Below are 25,028 nucleotides of genomic sequence, written 5' to 3'. Positions count from 1 at the left end.
CCCAGCCAGGCCAGGTTGTGGGACAATCAGAGCCCAGTGGCCCCTCCAGAGGCACAGTGCTGGGCAGCCAAGTGGGCAGAGGGGCATGGGGCACCCTGATCTTTGCAAAGGGCAAGTGGGTTGCAGCTGCGAGCTGCTCCATGCCTCACCACCACTTCTTTGAAAGCGGTGTGGCACAACGCAATGTGCCTTGCTGCCCAGCCCACCCAGCAGTGGGAGGCACAAGGCAGCACCTGCTGCTTTTGAAGCAGTGGCAGCAGGGACACGTGGAGGCAAGGAGCCCTCCAGCCCAGCAGTGCAGCCAAGGCTGGCCCCACTCCAGCCCCCAGCTCTGGGCCCCACCCCAGGTGGTGTGCAGCCAGGGCCAGGAGTTGGCTGGGGCTGGGACTGCTGCGGCCGGGGCCAGGAGGCAGCCAGGGCCGGCGTGGCGTAGCGCTGGGCAATGCCACTCCCCCTTGTGGCCCTTTTACCTCCCCCTGCAGACTTTTCCATGGGGGGGCGGTGCATGTGTGTGCGCATGTTTGGTGCCCCCAATTTTTTTTTTCTTCCTCTGCCTATGCTGCTCGCCAACCCGCCCCCCAGGTCCCATGCAGGCTAATATGCCTCAGGCCCCACACACCCCTAGGGATGGCTCTGAGTACAACTGCAGTCCACCCTGTAGTAGCAGAGCAAGCTCCACACTGCTGCTACGGGGCCAGGCCAGAGGCTTCATTGTAGGCAGAACCTGCTAGCACAGGTAACCGGTTGCAGGGAGGGGAAGAGGAGGGATCAAGTATAACATTTTCCACATACAGAATCTATTGGGCGGTCATCAAAAATTCAGGGTCGTCTTGGACTTGGGTAAATATAGCATTGGATTCCATTGCCTGTACACCCAACATCTGCCTTGATATACGCTTCCTATTCCATATATGGCATACGTTTTGTGAAGGTGACAGTAAGCACAGTACTGCCCATGAACACCACTCCACTGACCTAACGTAAACGTAAGTCCCAATTCAGCTATTGCAACTCCAGTCTCTGTCTTCCATAAATCCTAGGTTCTCCAGACTTTTAGCATATACAGAATGCTTCTACTTGCTTTGTCACTGGTTCAAAGAAAATGATCATAATGCCTATCTCCAAACACCATAACTGGTTCCAGCATTCAGATCAAAGGCGACGCCTTGTCTCAGAACTCCAGATTTGCTCAGCCTATCTGCCAATATATTACTACATCTAGTCATCTACCCCATTTTTTCTCATCTGTCACCATATTAATCTGTATTCTTTCATCAACTGTTTCTGTGTGAGACTTTTGCACAACTCCATTAAATCTTTATAAATCACTGGCTCCACAGATGACATGTAAGTGTTAACAGTGGGGGAGGAGGCAGGGTGTGTGTGTACAACTCTGTGCCACCACTGCTACAGCCCAGCCAGAGCCAGGGCCTCACTGCTGCTGGGCCCTGGCTCTGGCTAGGCTGAAGCCCCATGCCCCACCACTGATGCAGAAATCTGGGGGGGGGGGCACATGCCCCTCTCTGTACCTCCCCACATGTCACCTATGACTGGCTCTCTATTTCTCTTGTTTTTAATGTTAATTTTTCATGGCTACATTTTTCTAAAAGCATCAAGTTGATTATAAACTTATTTTATAGAAAATTTTAGTGGGACTGAAATGAGAATCATCACTGAAGTGATTTGAAGAACAAAAGTTATATTCTTTATTAAAAAAATTCCTAGAATATAGGAAGCAGCATAAGAAAAATTACTGAAGCCTGTGAAAGAAAACAGCAAGGGAATTTAAAGGCACATGACATAGCAAAGTCCATATTTCTGCTGGAGGAATAATTGAAGATACACATTTAAAATGCAAGGTAAAATAATGTATGTTTTAAATGTGCATTTAACTGCACATTTACATTAAGAATAGCTGTCCCAGTTTACTGCAGTTTATGCCTAACTTGTATTTGTGAGTTAAGCTTATTTTTATGGGACTTTAATTAAACAGCTGTCACTATGGTATGAATGGGAGTGTCTTAGATTTCTACAAATAGTAAATCCTAAATTGGCAATCACAAGTACAAAAACTTGTCTTGTTTTGCATTTGTCTCTTTAAGAAACAATTCTCTATATCTAAGACAACAGTTTTGAAATTTAACAGGCTCTAAGACTAGAACTAAGTTGCTCAACAAAAACATAAAACAAAGATAAGTGACACTCAATGCTTAGGCCAAGATAATTAAAATAAAAAATAAGTCTGAATTTCTGGAACTGGTTTGTTGTTCCAAACAGAAACAGATTTCATTTAGGTATTCTGATACTCTTCGAGCTTTTAACGTTAACGTTAAATATGAAGGGCAACTCTAAGATATTAAATGTTTTGAAATTATGTTTCCATAGAGAGTAGCCACTCATTTAGCTATTTTATTTTCTAATTTACTTTCAAATCCTACCTAATTTGGCTTTAACAGAGAGATACTTGAAGCAGGTAATATGAATTTGAAACTGATGACATAAGTACAGATTCACAGTCTGCACATTCAAGTAAACCATAACAATGTCATAGTGACCGCATCTTAACACCAGAATGTGGTTATTCCCTAAGGTTTCCTTCATAGCCTCTCCCACACATCCCAGTAACTTCTTGAAGGGAAAAAGCCATAATCCCAAATACAAAGCTTTGAGTAAGAGAGGATGCTGGCAGCCAAGAGGCCCTTTCATAATTTCAATTTCATAATAATTTATTATAATTTGTAAAGAAACAAGTAAGATTGCCTAGTCAACCATCTCGGCATCCTTGACAATCTCTTTGAAATACACTACACCAAGGGGTAGCACAGACTGTACCTGGCGCACACAGAGATTCGATCGGGCTTGTGAAGGTCTGATCTGACATGAGATCAGTGGCACAGAGCTACACTGTTCCACCAGACCCCACACAGTGCTCCCCTCCATCGAGGAGCCTGCTGCTCTGCCACAACTGTGCTAGCTCTCACTGTGGAAGGGATGGGGATTATCAGTAAGGGGAAGTGCAGGCAGTTGGCTGCACTGGGGTGCAGGCATGCAGCCTACTGTGGAATTGGGGTTGCAAAGGATGGCCTGCACCAGCAAAAGCTTGCCAACCCCTATATTACACAAACAGACCTATCAATTCCCTCAGACCAAATGAAACAAACCTACTATATAAATATATTAGAAATGAATTAATCTGGTGCATGTATATCACAGCTCCTGTATTCAAATAGCACAAACAAAACAAATGCATGAAAACTGGGTATTTAATCAAAACATTCTTTTAAACATCATATTTACTCACCTATCACATGCCCCCAAATAAGACACAAGACTCATTTTGGGACAGCAGAACAAAGAATAGATTTTTCCTGAATCTTAAACTGTCACAGCACATGCTTACCAGTGTCAAAAAAAGGGCTCACCAAGCAGCTCAGCCAAAAGCTACTGCCAATTCAGCAGCGGCTGTGACAGGGTTAAACCTAAACCTTAACAAAAGGGTGTCTGTTTGAGGAGTGGACTCCACCCCTCCAGCATATGGTTGGGAAGGGAGCAACATTACCACAGCCCCATGCCTCCATGTTGGTGTGCGAACCAGTTCCCTCATTTAGAACACAAAACCCAATTTTGGAGGGCTAAATCTGGGGGGAAAAGGTGCATAAAGTATGTGAGTAAATATGGTAATTTTATCCAATACTAAGGACCCTGGCAGATGTTACACTTAAGAACCAATTAACCAGTTACTTACATTTTAAGTAGTAACCCAGCCACACATTCATCCACTTTATGGCACAATACAACTGTTAGTAAACCACAAAATTATCTCACAAAATATGCACACCTATACACATGACTGATGTGTGCTCCAACACATTCTGACTTGATTAATCAAGTATGCTGGAGCATGCTAATTAGCGTGCTCCAGCAGCCTCCATATCACATGCATTCAGCATCCCCACGCTTCAAAATGGCAGCAGGGGCACTTTAACTAAAGCTCAAATAAGCTTTAGTTAAAGTGCCCCTGCTGCCATTTTGAAGCGTGGAATGCTAAATACACACGATGCTGGGGCTGCTCTAATTAAAGTCCACCCCCTCGCAGCATGTGTATAGATGCCCTATGTGTAATAATTTTGTGGCTGGTCCCCATCATGCCTTAAACTGAACATGTGGCCAGCATGCTCCCAGGGCTGGCCACCTGGAGCACCAGGCTTGGGAGCACACCGGAGTGCTTCAAGGCTCCAGTGCACTCCTGTTGCTGGGAGCACCACTCAGCTGATCACAGAAAGAAACAAGCTGGATACCCGGTGCACCCAAGGATGGGAACACCAGTTAGCTGACTAGCATGCCCAACCACAAGCGCACAGGGCACCTGACACCTGACTTGCTACATGCTGGTGCAGGGGGGGCCTAGGATCATAAGTACGGAGCATGCTAATTTGTAGATAATTATGATCCTGGCCTCCCCAGGCATCAGCAACAAGGTTCAATTGGGATCCCCAATCCCACAATTGTGCCTCCTGCCAGGCACATGTGGCATGACAGGAGGTGTGATTGTTGAGATTATGAATCAGATTCCATCGCACTTTTAATTAAACATTTGTCAGTAGCTTCAATTAAAAATAAAAAAAAAAATGACTTAAAAAATAGTATAAAAAGCAGTTGAGAGTCAATAATTTTCCAGCTCAAACTATAGGAAAACCTATTCCTGAAAGAATAAAGCAATTTCTGACAAATAATTTTGGGTTCTTACGGGGATAAAAGTGCAAACCCAATAAGACAATATAAAATGAATATTTATTCTTTTATTTTAGTTATTTTAACTGTATTTCCACATATCTCTATTTATTTTATTTATATGCCATAAACTAGAGTTCAGCACTGAAAGAAAAAGTATCCCATTTAAAATATCTTACCTCTAAAATTTCATGTAAAGTTATCAGCTCCATTGTTGGTTCTTTAGCTAGGCTCTACAAACAAAAAGATAAAATGTTTAAATCTAGCCAGAAAATTGAGAAGAAAAACCTATCAATACAAAAAATTCAATGATCAAGGATTAGTCACTTCATTTCAAATTTGTTTATTCATACCACATTACAGAAGTTACACATTTCAATTACACTAAGGCATGAGATCATTAGAAAATAAAAAAATCTAAATAGTTTATGATTACATAATAAATGGTATTAAATATTACATTAATCAATAACTGGTTCATGGTTTATTAAAAATATACATCTTTATTAATGAACCTTAATAAGTAAAAAGTATTAATTCTACAAATGAGACTGATAAGAACACATGATAAATAAACAAGTAATTAAATACAAACCATATTTACCCAAATCCAAGATAACTTTGAATTTAAGATGACCTCTCAATAATTATATATATGGAAAATTTGTAAATTTGTTACATTTAATGTGTGGAACCTAATTATTGGTAGGGTTCTACTGAAGTCAAGAAGGCTGCAAGACGATTTAGAGGGCAAACCGTGGGCCTGGCATCCATTTTTGTGGGGGGAGTGCAGCCCCCGCCCCCAGCTTCTGACTGACTGAGGGGGCCCAATGAGCCCACCCCTTCCCACAGATTGGCTGTGAGGGCTCTATGTCATACAACCCACTGACTGGATGCAAGGCCTGTCCACCATGCAGCCCTGTGCCTCGTAACCATCTTGCTGTGCCAGCAGCTCTCTTCTCCACTCCTGGGAGGCCCTCTGGGGAGCCAGCATTTTATTTTTGGTGATGTTCCCCCCGCCACCAGGGAGCCCATGCAAAAAGCACAGACCCCACACACTTTTCAGTAGGTCTCTAATTATTGGAGGGTCATATTAAATTCTGCTACAACATAGAAAGCAGCAGTGGGAGGAAGGGGGCAGCAGGTTGAGCAGGTGGCCTAGTCCTTTCACCGTATGTCCCCCTTGCTGCATGCCCCCACCTAAGATGCCTGCTCCCCACTGCCTCTGCCCCTCCTACAGCCTTTGCCCCCTGCCTGCCCCCGTGAAGCTTCTGCCCCTTGCATTCTTTGTCCCCTCCTGCAGCCTCTAACCCCCTGCCTCTGCAGCTTATCATCGGGCATGGGTCTGGTCCTATTCTGGCTAGAGGCACAGAGCACAGCATAGCTCTGGCTCTGGTCTAGCCACACAACAGGAGTTGCTGTGGTGGCAGGTCCAGGCAAGGGTCTGGTGGTGCGGGGAGAGGCTGTGGGGCAGGTAGGGGACACCAGGAAGATCCTTCTCCTGGAACAGGTATGTTTCCCCTGGAAGAAACTGAATGAGCACTAGTATGCCTATAGTTTCTACCAGGAGAGACGTGATTCTCCTAGTAGAAATGTAACGCAAGTTTGTGGCCTCAGTTTAAGAAACAGAGTTAATTTGCCTTCATATGATTTAAAAAATATATATTCTTCTACTAAAACATCATTTGAATTTCATAGATTCATAGATGTTTGGATCGGAAGGGACCTCCGCAGGTCATCAAAAATTTAGGATTAATATTATTAAAGTAATCCTTAAGACCATTATCTATTTTGAATTTCAGCCAATTATACAAGTTATGGGCTGGCTAGCATTGTTTTACAGTAGTTTATTTGCAGTAAGGAGAGAAAAATATGATATATAAAAGTTCATATGGGGGCCCAATCCTGTCTCCTTCACCATGATTGATAGGAACACTTCTGAAATTTAATTTTACCTGGGGACATACTCCTTTTATTACAGAATCCTGCTCCAAGAAGAGTCTCCATGTACAAGGCATAGATGAGCTAGGTTTGGGTGGTGCAGATCTTATCTTTCATCACAGGAGAAGTGGAGAGTACACTAATCTAATCTAAAAGCTTCTATGGTACATCTCTAAAGGTGCATTGTGACCTTCTATTCTTTTGCCCAGTGGCATCTCAGAGATTATTTCTGGCAGGCTGAGTATATATATATTTTTTTTCAATATTCACATGAACCTTCCATACTATCAGTGTCACCAATGTAAATGGCAATCTCCAATTTAACTGCTGTGCATAAACAAAGTCATGCTTAAGTAGAATGATCAGTAGTACTTTCCCCAGAGAGGCACCTTTTTCCTTACTGGAAATAGACTACAATTTATTTACATATAGAATTTTTCTCAATGACAGGCCTCCTAAACTGTTCTGTGCAACATAAATGGGCTGATTTCTTTAAAAATGGAGCAAAAACCTGTGTTTTCAATCTAATTCTCACAGTTTGCCCACATTAAGATACCACCTTTGCAAACAGTTGAGCTCATACTTAAATATTGGATGCACAAAAAAATTCACTGCAGTCAATAGGATTACTTGTGCTTAAAGTCAGGCATGTGTTTTGAGGTGTCAGTACAATCAAGTTCTAAGAAGCTAAAGAGCACCTGATAATAGTTGAGAATAATGAGCCTCTCTGAAGCAACTTGGAAAAAGAAGTTTAACTGCTAACACAGACAAGAACAAAGCATTTATACTACCGTTAAATTAAACTTACAAAAGTAGTGTGGCTGAAAACATCCTTGGCCCTGGTGCACTAGCAATTAACCATTTTCAGTCCTGACTCTAGGGACCATTTGCTGAGGAGGTGAGGCCCAAGTGGCTCATAAAGAAATACAGGAAGCAAGCAGCGAACTGACAAAGAATGGAAAAGAATTGCCCAGCAAAGAAAACTAGGGTCTTAAAAGTCAGAACATGTAGGGATAAAGTGAAAATTATGAATAGTCCAGCAGAACCAAATCTTGCCAAGGAAATTAAAACAAAAAGCAAAAGGCTTTCCAGCTTTACATATAAAAAAGAATAAGGAAAAAAGTAGTGGGGTTGCTATGAAGGGAGGATGGGGTGGACAATAAGTACAGACTGTCAAAAAGCCCAAGGCTGAATTGATTCAGTCTTCACAGGTTATTCTAAGCTGTGTAGATTGAACTGATAAGCAAGTGAACAGACATTTATTTACTCTTGATACTAGAAATGCAGCCACATGCCTGCAATAGCCCAGGCCAGAAGCTGGGGGTGCTAAAGCATGCCACCTTGCTTGGCTGGAGCAGACAGTTTGGACCAGCTAGCTTGCCCACCCTGTGAGGGGGGGGCCTGTGGGGGAGGTGCAAAGCATCCTGGGGAACTGTAAGTTAATTTGAATCTGGAGGAGATCTTGGACAGAAGTTCAATAAATGGATTTAACCTAAATCAGTGAAGTATGATACTACATCCATCCAAGTTTATCTTGAACTGGTTTCAGTCATTTTGAAAGAGATTTATGTGCACTGAACTTCTGTTGTGTTATAGATTGGAACCAGTTTCTTATCACTTATACTGGTTTATGTATAACTTCTGTCCCTAGCCTTAAAGATATGGCCCCGAAACTAAACGAATGCTTTGCCTCAGTTTTTGTTTTCAATAAGGTTGATGTAGAACAGTGATGCTCAACCTCTGGCCTGCAGGCCACATCCACGCTGTGGAGTCATGTCATCTGGCCTGTGGGGCTCCTCATGGCTCTGGAAATTTGGCACCAGAGGAGCAGTGGCAATTAACACTGCCACCATACTCTACTCCTGCCAAATTTCCAAGCCCTGCAGACCGGATAATGTGCTTGTGTGTGTGGGGCCAAGGCTGCAGGCACAATCTGGCACAGAACCGGATTGGGTACATGAGGTTGGGACCATACATTGTGCCAGATCAGGCCCCAGCCTCACACATATCAGGCCAGGCCCACAGAACAGATCCAACCTGCACACAACTCTACACCACTTATCCAGCCCACAGGTCTAAAAGTTTGGATACCATTAATGTAGAGCACGTAGGCAAAGGAAGTATTCATAATGGACTATAATGGAATATTAAGTTAATGGAACTGAAGTGGAAACAACATTCCAATTGCTCACTGAGCCCCACTGGGGGACTAGATAATCCCTATTCCAGAATTCTAAAGAAGCTGACACAAAGTCACAGGCTTGGCTGCAAGCAATTTTAATAAATGTGTCAAGCTGGGGCTGGTACCCTATCATAAGACATCAGAAAATGTATAGCAGTATATCTACATTTAAGGAGGACGAGAAGGAGAATGCAGCAACTATACACTTATTAGCTTGATCTCAATATTTCAAAAGGCATTAGAATAAAATTGGAAAAGAAAAATTAAGGATACAAAAAAGGAAAAATGCAGCATGTCTACTTAATATTTATCTGTGAGAGGATAACAATTTTCTGCAGCAAAGAAATGCAACAAAGCTCTTCTATCTGGATTTCAGTAGAGTATCTGATATGGTGCCTTCTGAGAAATTACTTAAACTGAAGGAGCTAAGGATCAGAAAAAGAATGGTATGGTAGGAAGTAACAAGTAATTGGAGTTGCACTGAAGCAGGAAGTATTGAACTTGAAGAAGATTACTAGTAGAATTTCTTAAGGATCAGTTCTGGGACCAATCATATTTAATATTCTCATTTAGTGACCTGGCACAAAAAGCAGACATTCTGGGTTAACAGAATCAGGAAGTGCTGCCAATACAGAGGAGGACAGAAATATCAGAAGAACAGAATGACCTAGAACAGAAATGTCAAACTCATCTTGGGCTTCAGGACAAGTCCAGAACACAGAGCTCCTTGTGGGCCAGATCTGGCCTAAAGCACAGGGCAGCAGTGGCCACTGCAGTGTTAGTGGAGTAAGTGGCCACAGGTCAGCCAGCCATATGCTGTGGCAGAGACGCAACAGTGGTGGCAGGCCAGATGGCCTCAGGGTGATCGAGGGCTGGGTCACAAAGCCCTCATTTGTCCCCCTCCCATTAATGGCTCCCCAGTAGAGAATGGAAGTAATAAAGACAGATTGAAATGTAAAATACAAGTGTAAGGTCATGCCCATAGGAATTAACAACAAGAATTTCTGCTACAAGCTACAGTTCATCAGTTAGAAATGACAGAAGGGGAGAATGACCTGGGTGTACTGGCTGATCAGAAAATGACTATGAACTGTGATATGGCTGCGTAATGCCAAATACACTGCTAGAATGTACCTATTAAGATATTTCCAACAGGGATAGGGAAGTATTACTGCCATTGTACAAGGAACAGGCAAGAGCTCATCTGGAAAACCAAGCATAATGCTGATCACCCATGTGTAGAGAAAGGAAAAAAATCAAAATGGAGCGAGCGCAGAGAAAGACTACTAGAATGATGAGGGCAATGGAAAGCCGTGCTTTCAAAAGGAAATTAAAAAAGTTTGGTGCATTTAGCTTAACAAAATGAATACTGATAGGGGATATGGTTTCTATGTATAAATATGTAAAAGGGAAGAGAGGGACAGGGAGAGAAACTATTTAAAGGACAATGTTGGCAAAAGAACAAATGGATATAAACCAGCCAAGAATAACTCTAGAAATTATGAGGTTTCTAAGTATCAGAAGAGTGAGATTCTAAAGCAGCCTGACTATAAAAGTTATGGTGCCAAGAAGACCAATTAGTTTTAAGATGGAGTTCAATCAATTTATGAAGAGACTTCGTTGCTAGTAATAGCAGAGAACCAGACTTCATGACCCAGGAGCCTCCTTAGCCCTAAGCATGTCTGATAGCCCAATTAGCCCTTTTTCTTTTATTTTGTTTATTTTGTAGCTTTTCTAAACTAAATCTTTTACACAGTAACAGTCCAGTTTTTGTTTTTACTATGAACTTTGAGTTTGCTGTGTAAAACTCATTGACAGCCTATTGTCCCTAAGGCTAGGGACAGAAGTTACACATAAACAAATTCAAGTGATCAGAAACTGGCTTGAACCTGTAACAAAACATAAGTTCAATGCATATAAAGCAGTTTCAAAATGGGTGAAACTGGTTTAAGATACTCCTGGGTCAAACTAGTTTATGGAACTTCTGTCCCAGACTCTTTCCTGGTTTAAGCCTTGCCCCCTCCTCCCTAGCCAGAGCTCCGGCTACCTGTAAAGGGGGTAGGGGACTGCAGCCAGGGTCTGCCTGGCAGGGGCATAGCAGCATGTGCCAGGCTTCCTCCTGCCCCATCCCCCATCACCACTCGCTGCTCAAGCGTTTTTTGATGGGCTGATAAGCTTTGTATTCTGACAAACTCCCTGCTGGCCTGCTTCAAAGGCAGAGGCATCTCACACCCTGAAACATTTATATTGAATTAAGTTTCACTGTGCACCAATTAATGCTGGTGATTGCTTCCATGCATTAATTACTGAGCCTCGTTAGAGTGCAGCTTCCCTTGCCTGCAATCTGTCAGTGTTCAACATGGTACAGACAGGTGTGAGAAATGACCTGGTTTGCAATTAATGGGACCTGTCAGTGCTGTCAGTTTGAGATTCAGGCAAATATGAAGCACTAACTAGCAGGATAATATAGATGCATACAGTCCACACAAGCAGCTCCTCCCTCCCCAACTTTTGCCTCAAAGTGCTATCTGGGGCTAGGGCCAGGGTCTAGCAACATTCCCCACCCCTTGAGCTGCAAGCAGGGGAAAAGCCTGGTGAAGGTTGTTTCCCCCTCCCTCTCCAGGTACACCCCAGCTGGGGACTGTGCAGACCACAGTGAGGGTTTAAACCGCACCCTAATCATAGTGCCCTGCCGGCACCAGCCACATTCCCCACCCTCTCAACTCAGCACTGTAGACTGGGTGGGAGGGCTCGCTCTAGCATCACCCCAGCTTCTGACATGAGCCACTGCAGCCATGTGCCTGCATTTCCTGAATCAAAAGTGAATGTCTATCCACTTGCAAAGCGGTTCTATCTATGCAGGTTAGACTAACCTACAAAGACTGAATCAATTCAGACTCAGGCTTTTTAAATGTCTGTCTCTAGCCTAAAGGTTTAAGATTACTTTTGGCCCAGTCTGCCTGAACAGGCAACTGATGGTTAACATTCTAAACTACACTATAATTACAAGCACTTGCACTTATTATTGTTCGCAAAACATTGTTAGACAATTAAAATTTGCTTTGCCAAAGAAAATATGAATCCACCTGCCGAAGCCAGCAAGAAACCTGGAACAATTTTCAGAGTACCCCTCAGCATTTCTAAATTTGGCACAATTTACAGCACAGTGAGGACAACAAAAGGTCCTTAGAAACAATCTTATTTTACAAAAGACATATGCATAAAGTATCCACATGGGAGCAGGTTGGGCTAGTTCAGACCTTGTTTTATTGAACTTGTACCATACTATACAATACAACCAATATAAGCAAACCATATAATCAGCTTTGAAAGATACTAATTAAATAATCAGATTAAAAACTAACTAGATGAAGCTCAGTTATTCCAAAATACGACTAACAGAGATTCAACTTTCTACCCTTGAATCTTATCATACATAAAGTCAAGTTAAATAAAAGTTCAACCACTTGATTTGATCATTAAAAAAAATACTCTTACCTTCTTCTTTTTAGCACTTCCATCTTCCTCTGGGAGGGGGAAATGTTCTTCTAGGAACTCTCCCAGAGCACTCAAGAGTTCTTCCTTGTATTCTTTAATTTTCAGCATTTTAATTTTCAATTCTTGAAATGCCCTAGAGTCCAAAGTAAAAGTAAAGTTTGACTGATATGTCACATAATTAAATTACATGGTATCATTGCTATAGTAATAATGGCACTGGTAAACTCAATCACATAGTGTAAAGGCTGATTGTAACATATTTACTATAAATGAGTCATTTATTACTGGTTGTATTTTGGATCTTTTATTTTTTTTTAATCTGACTGTTTATCATACTAATATTGTAATTCTTTTTGTAAAAATATACTATAAATACCGTTTTTCAGAAAACTGCACCACTTGATTTTTCATTTCTTCTTCTATTACACTAAGAGCTTCTACCAGTTGCTGCTGCTCCTCAAGCCACTGCTGTTCTCTTTAAACATAAAATAGAGAAACGATAGAGGGAACAAGAGATCATTAGAATTTTTAAGAACAACCAAAAATCCTAGGATTCTTATCTGATTTGTTTTCAGGGTTGTATGGTATTCATAAGCCCAACTCACTACATACCTTTTTAGGTCTTCTTTCAGCTTTTTGTTCCTAGCCTTAAATATAGGCAGCACCATTTCAAGATCATGGTTTACTTTCTGCAACTACATGAACAAGAAACTGAAGTGTACAGTTTGGAGAAGTTTGATTTGTTTTAGCTATTAGTCTTACATGTTGACATATTTCAGACACCAAAAATATCTTCATAGACAAATAGGTAACAAAAATGACCTAACAGCATATTAAGAAAACATCAGTTCTGAGAAAAATTAATGGTTCTCTAAAGTAAGGTAATCTTAAAGAAACACTGATTACTAAGTGAAAGTGAATAGGGTATACCTACCTTTGAGAGGGGAATGAAAAAAATGTAATAAGACATTGCAGCATGGTTCATTTCAGAGTATTTCTCAGTAAATCAATTTTAGTACCACATTCAGGCAACGGCTGAGGGCTGTTCACTCTTCATATGAAGAACATACAGACACATCATTGAACTCAGTCCTGTATTAATGCACATTCTGCTGAAGACTAATGAGAACGATGTAGTGCTTTTAAAAGTTATAGGTTCTCCATTATATCCTATGCTTTAGGTGTCTTTGGCATCTTCTCATAAAATTATAAACGTGTAGCTCAATACAAATATAACTATAGAAAGTATTTCCCAGCAGCAGAAGGGTTTTATATACACTCAAAACTCAAGAAATTTTGGAACCCTCAGCAAAAGTACCACAAAATGTAATATTAAGCCAAACACGCAGTAGAAAGGATATATACTCAAAGGAAAGTCCCATAGCCAATCATCGTCTTAAAAAGCTCTTGTACTGCAATTTGGTTCCCAACTTGATTGATACTGCATGGAAGAAAGTTCTTGGGAGGTAGCCAAACCAAAAAGGTAGGCGAAGCTTTGGTTATTTTTAAACAAAACCCATAATCTAAATGTGTCTTCATTTATTTGCCTAAGTATAACTATTAATTTCAATGTTATGCCCACAAGAATATTCCCAGCTAGGTTGCATACCAACATACTGAAATACTACCACTAACACATTCTTGATTTGCCCTCTCCCCCAAGTCTGGAAGAACTCAAATAGAGTATATGCATAAATTGTTTCCATAGAACTCTAGAAGCAAGATCACTGGCTACCCTGTAAAACACATACAATTTAAGTTATTTGATAGCTTAAGTATTTATGGTGCCTTTCATATAAGTTATCTTTAAAAGATCATGTATTATAATAAAAATCAGTAATTGCAACACAGTTCATTAAAAAAAACAAATTAATATTGATAGTGTTGGAGTAATGTTATAGCTCTGATAGTCCAGGGACGACCTTGTACGCAAATGCTTCCCACAATCTCTCCTACTTACAGAACTCCTCCAATAAAAGTTATCACCTGCAAAAATTCTTGCCTCTGAAATATTGTTAGTGCACTAAGAAGCACTCAATTTGGAGGGAGGGGGAAGTTTACAATTAAATAAATATTTACACCTAAGGAAAAGTTACTTATATAAGAATTTACCATCACGTAATGAACAAAGAAACTTACCTCTTCTTTTCCTAATTCTACCAAAACATCTGGATTGGTGGAGATTACTGAAAAATGCAACAGATTCATTCTCCTTATATTTCAGTATAAACAATTTCTAACAATTTTAAGTATTTATATGTTCTGCAAAACACAATGTTGGGTAGAGATAACTGAGCTAGTTATAAAAATGTAGTAGGGGTATGTTAGCATGGTGCTCCATCTAAATTAACTTTCTCCCGTTTTCATCAGGTAATCTGACCCAGGCATTATCACACTAGCTTTAGTGCTTCTGGCCTGAACTAATCTTTTTCCTGGCAACAAATACTGCAATGCAGGTATACCCTAAATTTAGCAAAATATGAAAATCTACCTTTCTGGGGAGACATAATATAAGCATCATCACAAGGGAGATAGTAAATGAAACTGGTTGAATCGCAATATGGCTGACTTTATCAAATGTCTAATCTGCACTGAAAAAGCCAGTATTGTTCTAATATTGATTTCCTCCACAGTCCAAGCTACACTCTTATTTTACAATATTATATACTGAATTCCAATGTTATTGAAACTTATTGATGACAAAGGATGACAGAAGATAATCCAGCCTACAAGCAAAAATTTTGAAAATGTTTTCAAATCAAATTACATAGGGAGATGGGATGATGCTAGGCATATTTCTAAGGGTTTTCAGCCTTCTTAAGAATGAGAAAAATTGAGGAAATTAAAAGAATTTGGGAAGGCCATCACTGAACAACAATTCAATTAACAGATCTTCAAGTCATTTAAAATATGAATTCCAAAACCATCTGCACACTTCTAGATTATGTTTTGCTATATTTTTATTTAACCTTGACTCTACAAGAAGTCAAAAGCTTCAGTTTGTTCAAGAGAAAGAAGAGACAAATTAACCTAATTTGAAAAAATAAATATGTTACATCTGAAGAGAGATGACTCTTGTTGTGGAACAACAACATCTTTTTAAAAGGTGCAAATACAAAGAGATTAAGTTAAGTTTCAACACTTCTAAACTTCCAAGCTGTTTGACAGATGTTATAAACCCTATCAAACTGTAAAAATTAACAAAATGCATCATGATCTTCCCTCCTCTTCATGCATGTTTATAAAATGTTTTTTTTTTAAAAACTAAAGCCTATGCAACTTCTTATTTAAAAAGGGAGATGAAAGCTAACTTACCAGCTTCAACTCTTAGTATCACAAAAGCTTTTTGTCAGCTTGGTCATCATATCTGCCATCCTAACATAAGCAACTCCTGTGACAAAGCTTTCTTTTTATCAAAAGGGGAAAATGTAGCTCTCTCAAGAAAGCATTACTTGTCTTCCAAAAATAATACTGGCTATTCCACATGGGTTTGATAAAATTGCAAAAGTAAATGTTGTTTATCAGCAGGATGATTATACAACAGAATTTTAAAAAGTGGGTTAAGCCTTAATGAAAAAACTGAAATATGGGTTTCAGTGACGAGCGTGTTGAAATACTAAAATACACAAAACTTCTGCACCAGAATATGTTCAAGTAAAACATAGGATAATTAAAAAAAAAATGGTTCTTGAAATATAAAAGCAAAATCCTAAGAAAACAAAAGATAAGCAGAATGCTTCTGAATTAAGCTGGTATTAAAGGGCCATTTGAGGCCTTTTATAACAACTGTAATGTTATCACAACTACCCTATTTACTTGAATACAAGACAACCTCCCCAATAATTAGATTATATATATGGACAATTTATAAATGTGTTATAATTTTCCAGATACAGAATCTAATTGTTGGAGATTAGTCTTAAATTTGTTGCCCTACTGCCGCTACAACAGGGAAAATAAATCCGGGGGGTGGAAATCAGGTAGCCCCCTTGCCCTGTACCTACCCCCACCTTCTTCTACTGTCAGACCCTGCCCTCCATGAGCAGATGGAATTGAGGAACAAATTTGAAAACTTTGACCTTGACCCTGAAACACACACAGCTGTAGTAATTTTTATATAGTACCCATGTATTTAGTTCATCCAGAATTAATTCATTTCACCTTTTTTGAAACTGCTGAATGTTTTAGCACAGGTACTCCACAAACTCAATTTGAAGCAGCACTTTTATACCTACTTATATATAATACAAACTATGCATGATATTGATCCAAAGCCAAAAGGCTCATGATTTACCATACTTTTTTGGACTGGGACCCAGCAGAGTCAACAGCATTTCAAACCATCATGACCCCACAGCTCAGCACTGTTCAGTGGGTGCATGTACCTACTATATATAAGTAGGTATAAAAGTGCAGTAACAATGGCACCATAGCAGCATGTGTAGACGCACCCAGTACGTGTGTATAATCTAGATAACTCCCCACAAAGGATCCACCTGCTAATTAGCTCCCCACTTATGACTGGAACTGCATGTACTTGTTATAAGTCCAGGGATCCTCCAAAAATGTATATGCAGATGAGGCACAGGGCATCTTGGTCTAGCTCCACCTTATGAAGGGCAGGGCCACACTCATCATATGCAACAGGCTGAGAGAGGAGGCAACAGAGGGATTCCGACTGAACTGTTTAGGGCCCTGTTTGGTGACGCTTGCCAGACACTTAAGTCTGCTGAAGAAACAGGAATCATTGGAAATGGGAAAAAAGGCACAGCTTGCTGTGGGAGTGAAGAGGAAGTCAAAAGTATTCAATGTACTAGCTCACTATGACTTGAAAAAGAGTCAGTTCTGAGGGACACCATGTGTGATGGGCACTATCATATATCTTATTCAGGTAGGCTATATTAACCTATCCTTGTGGTAGATCAAATATACCATTTTTTGGCACCAAGGATAGGGTGTCAGGGCTGGCTCTGGCCCTCCTGGTTCCAACCTGGTATTCAATACCTCCAGGACTGGTGCCAGTTTCCCTGTGGAGGAACCACCTGTCCATTTTTTAAGGGCCAAAGGAAAAAGGGTTCCCATCAGTCTGTTTACCCAATATGGGTTATGTGTTTTATAGTCATGCTCACTGTTAGCTTCATTTAGTCATTTTCATAGTTGGTTTTCATGCTGCTTTTGGCAGCAAATTAATGATAGACAATGTATTTAACTAGGTTTCCTTGTAGGCAAATGTAAAATGAGGGGTTTTTCCCTCTATGCTGACTGGAGAAAAAACCTTATCTTGTATTCAATTAAATACAGCACATTTCTATGATGATGCCATTAACATGTCTCACATTCAAAATCAAATTAATTAATGTTTTGTTCTTCACTTTCAGTAGTTTCATGCACTGGCATATTTAAAGAATAGAAAAAACAATGTTCTACCCTTTATGATGATTTGAAGTCCTTTTTATTTTGCAATATCAATTCCCACTATTTTAGTTTACTCCAAATGCTTGTTTTCTACCATTTCCAACAAGTTCAAACATTTCTAAGTATGTAGAGCTCTTATCACTATAGTATCAGAATGCCTTCCCAATATCCCCAAAAGAATCTGTTTTCCTCAAGAGAGAATTTAATTGTCTGTCTAGTTAAGTTACTCTCCTGAATTATGAATTGTGAGAATCATAACTATAGAGGAAAGGTGAATCTCTCCAGGAACTAAAAATCAGTCCCATGGAGGACTCTTAACATCGAGACAAAGACCTTCAACCAGGCTCAACTTAGAGGGGAGCCAGTGCAGAACAGAGATTACTTGGGCAATGCATCTGTGGCGATCTTTATTACCAAATACACTGGCTACTGTATTTTCTACCAACTGGAGCTTTTTTTCTTGGTGTGTGGTTTAATTCCTAGATAAGAATGGAAAAAACCAAGTCTGGAGGTCACAAGCAGAATGGCAAGCTAACATGTAGCAAGATTACTAAGCAAAATACTACCAGATGTGAACAATGTAAAGAACCATTACCATGCAAGCTTTTATACAGAAACTTTTATTGAAATCCTAGGAATCTGGCACAATATTTATACTATGCAGACAAAAAAAGTATTATATTGAGACTACAGCCATTTTATAAACTTAAAAATGTGTTTGCTCTCATTTCCTTATTTTAAAGAGAGAAAAAAGTCAATTTTAAGAGCGAACTGCTTGCTAAAAAGTTTTCATTTAGCTGATTAAGCAAATGTGGAGCTATATAAAAAGAGTATCAGAAATCCAGGAAGAACAAATGAGTAAAATTAAGTCTTGCAAAAATAAATCAAACCTGTATTGTGGAGTCAAGCCTCTGTGCCAAAACCGTGCCCAATAAAATTTGGAGCTGCCCAGTTATAGCCTCTGAAAATGAGGTTCATAATGAAAATACTGACAGACCTCCTATTATAACTGTACTGGTCACTGCTAAAAATATAAAGCAGAGTACAAGATACACAAGCTTTTATCCTCAATAGGAAACTGTAGGAAACTGATTAATCTTCATACCCCAATATTTAGTATCACTCAATCAACACTTTTCATGGATCAGGCAGGTGCTCTCACTTAAACTGAGGGGTAGGTACATGGAGAGTGTCCTACCTGGATGAGCACAGGATGAAAGTAAAGTAGCTTATAATTTTGTGAGGTTGGAGATAAGCCCTACTTCCTTTCCTCTGACAAAGTGGCTGAAAAAGAGAATGCCAAGTAACAAGGCAGACCCTAGACTGCAAAATGTTATTTATATTACATACACAATCTCTAAACTATAAAATTGACATTTCTAATAATAAATCTAATAATTTGGGAGCAAATTAGAACATTCTGAGCCAAGTAGCTCAGCAGGCCAGTAAAAATATTTCATGCCCCAAGATTTTTTTGTAAAACAAACAGATTAGAGTTTAAAATGATTACATATTTTTAGTAACATGAACTAACATATGCAGTTATTTAAGCCAAGATAAAAATGGCAAGTGCTTTCAATTTTTATGCTACAAGACACAGACTGATCACCAAGAACAGTCAACAAGAAAATTTCCCCTATCGGATTGTACTGCACAGTCCGATTCAATTTGTTGAAGGTTGTCTACACACAACTCTGAAACATTTGAAACCGACTTCTGTGACGGACAGACTCTTCGATATACTATTGATCTGCTCCAATATGGTAATTCATAGTTTTTTTAAGAAATAACAGTAATATCTTTAGAAATGAATCAAAGCTACCTTGCGCCTCACAGTAACCTCTTAGTAGAGACAGGTAGTTAGCCATATTAGGATGAAGTCAGGCAGAAGGTAGGAAAGTGTAGCACCTTAGGGTCTTTACACAAGCCCCAGGGCGGGGTGGGGGAGGGAGAGGGCACTTTAATTAGAGCAGTTCTTGGGTGCCACTCTAATTAAAGTGCCTGCAGTGTCTCATGTATTCAGTGTCCTGCGCTTCAAAATGGTGGCAGAGGTGCTTAAACTGAAGTTTGTTTAATGAACTATAGTTAAAGTGCCAGGACACCGAATACAAATGACACCAAGGCTGGTGAAGTGTGCTGATTGGGTGTCATGAATATTCAACATCCCAGCGCTTCAAAATGGAGCATGCTAATTAGCACACTCCAGCAGACTTAATTAACTGAGTCTGCTCCGATACGTTCTAATTAGAACGAGTCAGAGCAAGCGTTGGGCATGTGTAAAGGTATCTTTATGGACTAACTCATTCAGAGAGGCATAAGCTTTCATGGGCTACAGCCTACTTCATCAGATGTAGCTTGTAGCCTATGAAAATTTATGCCTTTCTGAATGGGTTAATCTAGTTAGAGGTGCGCAAAATATGGCCCATGGAATGGCTTTGTCCAGCCCACAGCGGGTCTCTTGGTCCCAACTGGCCCAGGCACTGTCCAACAGAGATGCGTCCTGCCACTCCCTGGGCACGCAGCAGGGCTGCAGCAGGGCAGGTGTGGGGTGGCCTGTTTTCAGGCTGTGCCCGTGAGTTCCAGCTGATCCCACACTGGCAGGGGTGAGTCCAGAATGGGTGTGGGGCGAGCTGGGGCTGTTGGCAGTGGCCTGGATACACCGCAGGGCACACAGGCTCTGGGCTGTTGCAGCACAGGGGTGGGTGCTGACCAGCTCAGAGGGGTGCACATGAGGGTTCCCATGCACACTGCACCCTACCCACAAACCCTCCTCCCACAAATCCCACAACCACACCCTTCCCCACACACAATCACAGACCCCACAAACACCACACCCACCCAGACCCTCCCCCACATACATCCTTCTCATACATACACCTGCATGACTGCGGAGAGCCCCACTCCCTGCTATGCACACCCCCCCCACCACACACATACACCACCCCCCAACTCTCCCCCACAAACACACCCAGCCACCCTCCCCCTCCACATACCCCACAGCCTCCCACACACCAAAACTCCCATACTCCACATACATACACATCCACTTAAACCCCATAACCACACCCTGCCACAAATCCCATACCCATCCATCCATACCCTCCCACAACCCTCCACCCCCCCTACAATATACAAGTGTAAGACTTCGTTTTGAGCTATTACGCAATCACTTCTATATACACAGCACAAACACACACAAATCAGGACAAAAATATATATTTTTAAATTAAATAAAATTATAATATGTTATTGTGGATGTTTGATTTTTAGTATATAATTTGTTTATTTTCTGGTTCCAAGATGGCAATCTCCCTTCCCAAAAGGAGTACTCCCAAGGGCAAGGGAAGGGACTTTCCAGTGGCAAAGGTCAGGGGTTAGAGAATGGGACTTCAGTCCCAAGATGGCAACCAGAGGGTGGGGCACATGACAAGGGGCGGAGGGTACCCTTGCATCCCTTGACAGCTCACCAAAACTCATTAAGTGGCCCTCCAGCCAAAATAATTGCTCATCCCTGATGTAAGGTGACACACTGCCTTGATTTCTGCCTAGCAGACTTTGAGAAAACTTCCTTTTCAAAATTTATTCTAGTATTATATTGTGAAAAGCAGCAATATCTATAGTAAAGCTGTGTGGCATCTCTTATTAAGAAGTCCACTTCCTTTTGAATACCTAAGAGTTTACAGCAGGCACTTGAAAGTGTTTAAAGTCATCATTTTGAGTTTGCATTGTGCTTCAATCACTTTGGAAGCAATATAAACTAAACTAGAAAAAGAGAAACTCCTGGTACAAGCATGTACAGATAGATACATGACTATAATGCCAGTGTATTTTCCCATGTAGAAAAGTTCTAAAATAATTTTAACCAAAAAGAGAGATGATTTATTTAATTTGTTCTATCTGATATTATTACCAGTTTGGGTTTCAGTACCATCAGGTATCATCTTGTCAAACAGATCGTGCACTCTGGATTTTTCTGTGTTTAGCCAAATTAGAGCCTGGGATCAAAGCAAACTAAATATTATTCAGTTTGAACCAAATGTTGCTGAAGGTGTTAGATAGAAGATGGTATCTTGAAGAATTGAAGGAGTCATGTATGTTCAGTAATAAAAACATACTTCCTCTTATCACTCTAATAAACTATTTGGAATAATTGGAATACAAAGACTTTTTGGGGGAGAAATACATTTTAAAGAGAAACTTGAAGAACAGTGATGGAATAATTATTTGGGATAGGGATGCTACAAGGAATATAGCACAGAGGCACCATAATTAGTAGCAGTTAATTTTAATTTCTGTTAAGTGCTTAGATGTGATGATTCATAAAACAAAAAGATTGTACATATTCATAAACTGAGTTTTTTGGATGAAATGTGCTTTGTAAATGCAAAGTATAATCACACAAACTTTTTACATTAAAGTCTACAAAAGAAAATTTTAATGAAAATCCTTACTTTCAGGAGTTTGTTTCTGCCATTGATTATATTCTGCTGTTAAAGCCTTCACTCGCATCATTAACAATGAAAGCTGTGAAAAGGAAAAAAAAGGTTTTTCACAGGTATCTTGAAATGCCTGTACTGTATTTCAGTAAATGAGAAAAAGGTAAGAAGTTTAGTAATCTATGAGGAAAATCCAAAAGTTATACTAATCACATTTTACTGGATTTTAGAATAACTGTTGCTTGCAACCTATTTGTTTTTATGATGTACAGCATCTTTTTTTTACAATGTCAGGCATCTATTTAGATACTATTACAGTGGAATCCAGATACTTTGGAGGGTTAGATTCCTTCCCCCCCATAAAGATGAGGGTTTTTGAAGCAAGGAGGGGTATTGTAGAGCCAAAGCCAACAACAGTATAGGACTGCTTGAGATGCTCCACCTGTTTAGTGCAACTTTTATTTGAAAAGGCACTATTTCTCCAATTAGCTGTGTGGGAAGGTTGATGAGCTCCAGCTGACTGCAGAAGTGCTGCCCTTTGAAATAAAAGCTGCAGATCATCATTGTTGTATATGCAATGATTTATATTTACTTGTAAATCATTGATGTAGGGACTTCAGCTCACATACCTCTGCTGAAGACAGATAGTATACAATAGTATTGTCATGGTGAAGGGGTGGTCTTTGGGGTTCATCTACATGGCATAATGCAGTGCTGTGAAGAGATAATCAGAGCTAGCTACACAGTGACATGTAGATGTACCTTTAAATATATAAATCATTTAAAAAAAAAACAAAAAAAATCTTGAAATCAGTCTGGAAACTAAGACACTCAGTGAGCATCCCATGCACCAGTACAGACTAGGACGGACTGGCTAGGCAGAAAAAGACCTGGGGATTATAGTAGACAATAAACTGAATATGACTAGCAGTGTGTCCTTGTTACCAAGAAGTCTAACAGCATACTGGGCTGCATTGGTAGGAGTGTTGCCAGCAGATCAAGGGAAGTAATTCTTCCCCTCTATTCAGTACTGGTGAGGCCACATCTGGAGTACTGTGTCCAGTTTTGGGGCCCCCACTACAGAAAGGATGTGGACAAATTGGAGAGAGTCCAGCAGAGGGCAACAAAAATGGTGAGGGGGCTGGGGTACATGACTTCTGAGGAGAGGCTGAGGGAACTGGGTTTATTTAGTCTAGAGAAGACTGGGAGGGGATTTAATAGCAGCCTTCAACTACCTGAAGGGGGGTGTTCCAAAGAGGATGGAGCTAGACTGTTCTCAGTGGTGGCAGATGACAGAACAAGGAGCAATGGTCTCAAGTTGCAGCAAGGGACATTCAGGTTAGATATTAGGAAAACCATTCTCATTAGGAGGGTAGTAAAACACTGGAACAGGTTACCCAGAAAGGTTGTGGACTCTCCATCATTTGAAGCTTTTAAGACCCTCTAGACAAAGCCTTGGTTGGGATGATTTAGTTGGGGATATTCCTGCTTTGAGCAGGGGGTTGAACTAGATGACCTGCTGAGGACCCTTCCAACCCTAATTCTCTATGACTCTAAGATCACATGTTATTAACATCCAAGACAAGGTTCACAAAATCTAAATATACCACCCCTTCTCCTATGGAAACAGTAAGTCTCACATTTTAAGTTTATACTTTCTGCACAAATAAAAATGTGTGTTTTGTCTAGAAAGGATTGCCACTCTGATCAATACAGCCTTTTGATACTGCTGTTGAAGGAAAGTCAAACAGTACCCCTAGTGTACTGCTGGTGTTGAGATTCAATGACAAGACTGAAGCAGAAAAGTCCAAAATATCATTTCAGGAAAGAATATAGAAAATACAGTGAAAATATCAAAATGTATTCAACAGATTATTGCCAGAGAGAGAGAAAGTAACAATCATTTCCAGAATATTTTATACATAGGATAGGTACATTTTCTTGTATATTCTTAAATTAAATTGTTAAGAAATGGAAATGGTTATGCAATCTATAAAAGGTAGAGCAGATTGTATTTGGCTCTCATTCAGCACAAAAAATCAAGATCAAGATGTGCTACAGACCAGCCACCAAGGTCATGTAATAAAAATATCAAGAATTGACAATTAAGTTTCTTTCTTACATAGTTCAAGATAATCTATTATAGTAGTTTCAGCCAGGGGAAAAAAACAAAGAAGCACCCACCATATATTCTGTAGGGTGTAACAAAGATGGCGCCTACTCTTTTGTGCTTCTGTAGCACTGTCCCTGACAACAGAAACTGCCAATTCTCTGAGCAGATCTTTAAATGTTTGACATAAAAATGCACATACAAAGCTCTGAGTACTTTAACAATTAGATTTACATACTGATATACAACTAAGTCCATTGTGCCAGCCAGCAGTCTTCAACAATCAGAAATAATTTCATAGTTTCATAGTTTCTAGGGTCAGAAGGGACCTGAGCAGATCATCTAGTCCGACCCCCTGCCATGGCAGGAAAGAGTACTGCGGTCAAACGACCCCAGCAAGGTGTTCATCTAACTTCCTCTTAAAAACCCCCAGGGTAGGAGCCTGCACCACCTCTCTTGGAAGTTGATTCCAGACCCTAGCCGCCCTGACCGTGAAATAGCGCCTCCTGATGTCCAACCTAAACCTAGCCTCTGCCAGCTTGTGACCGTTATTCCTGGTCACTCCTGGCGGTGCTCGGGGGAGCAGTGACTCCCCCAGTGCCTGCTGATCCCCCCTGACTAGTTTATAACAGGCCACAAGATCCCCCCTCAGCCTTCTCTTCTGGAGGCTGAACAGGTTCAGGTCCCGTAGCCTCTCCTCATAGGGCCTGCCCTG

General features: G+C 40.4%; 1 protein-coding gene across 4 annotated transcripts in view; it reads right to left on the bottom strand.

Moving 5' to 3' along the window:
- CENPK (centromere protein K) overlaps positions 1-25,028 on the bottom strand; it is a 40,185-nt gene that overhangs the window by 3,287 nt on the left and 11,870 nt on the right. For all 4 annotated transcript variants that reach the window (XM_019517790.1, XM_019517792.1, XM_019517791.1 and 1 more), the window contains 6 exons: positions 22,219-22,291; positions 14,492-14,538; positions 12,965-13,047; positions 12,729-12,827; positions 12,353-12,485; positions 4,911-4,964 (listed from right to left, as the gene is read on the bottom strand). In XM_019517790.1, the coding sequence (XP_019373335.1) occupies positions 4,911-4,964; positions 12,353-12,485; positions 12,729-12,827; positions 12,965-13,047; positions 14,492-14,538; positions 22,219-22,291 (489 nt within the window). The remainder of the gene's footprint in view (positions 1-4,910; positions 4,965-12,352; positions 12,486-12,728; positions 12,828-12,964; positions 13,048-14,491; positions 14,539-22,218; positions 22,292-25,028) is intronic.

Source organism: Gavialis gangeticus, unplaced genomic scaffold (assembly GCF_001723915.1).
Source record: "Gavialis gangeticus isolate Ggan-Ray unplaced genomic scaffold, GavGan_comp1, whole genome shotgun sequence".
Lineage (NCBI taxonomy): Eukaryota > Metazoa > Chordata > Crocodylia > Gavialidae > Gavialis > Gavialis gangeticus.
This window is presented reverse-complemented; position numbering and strand designations above follow the sequence as displayed.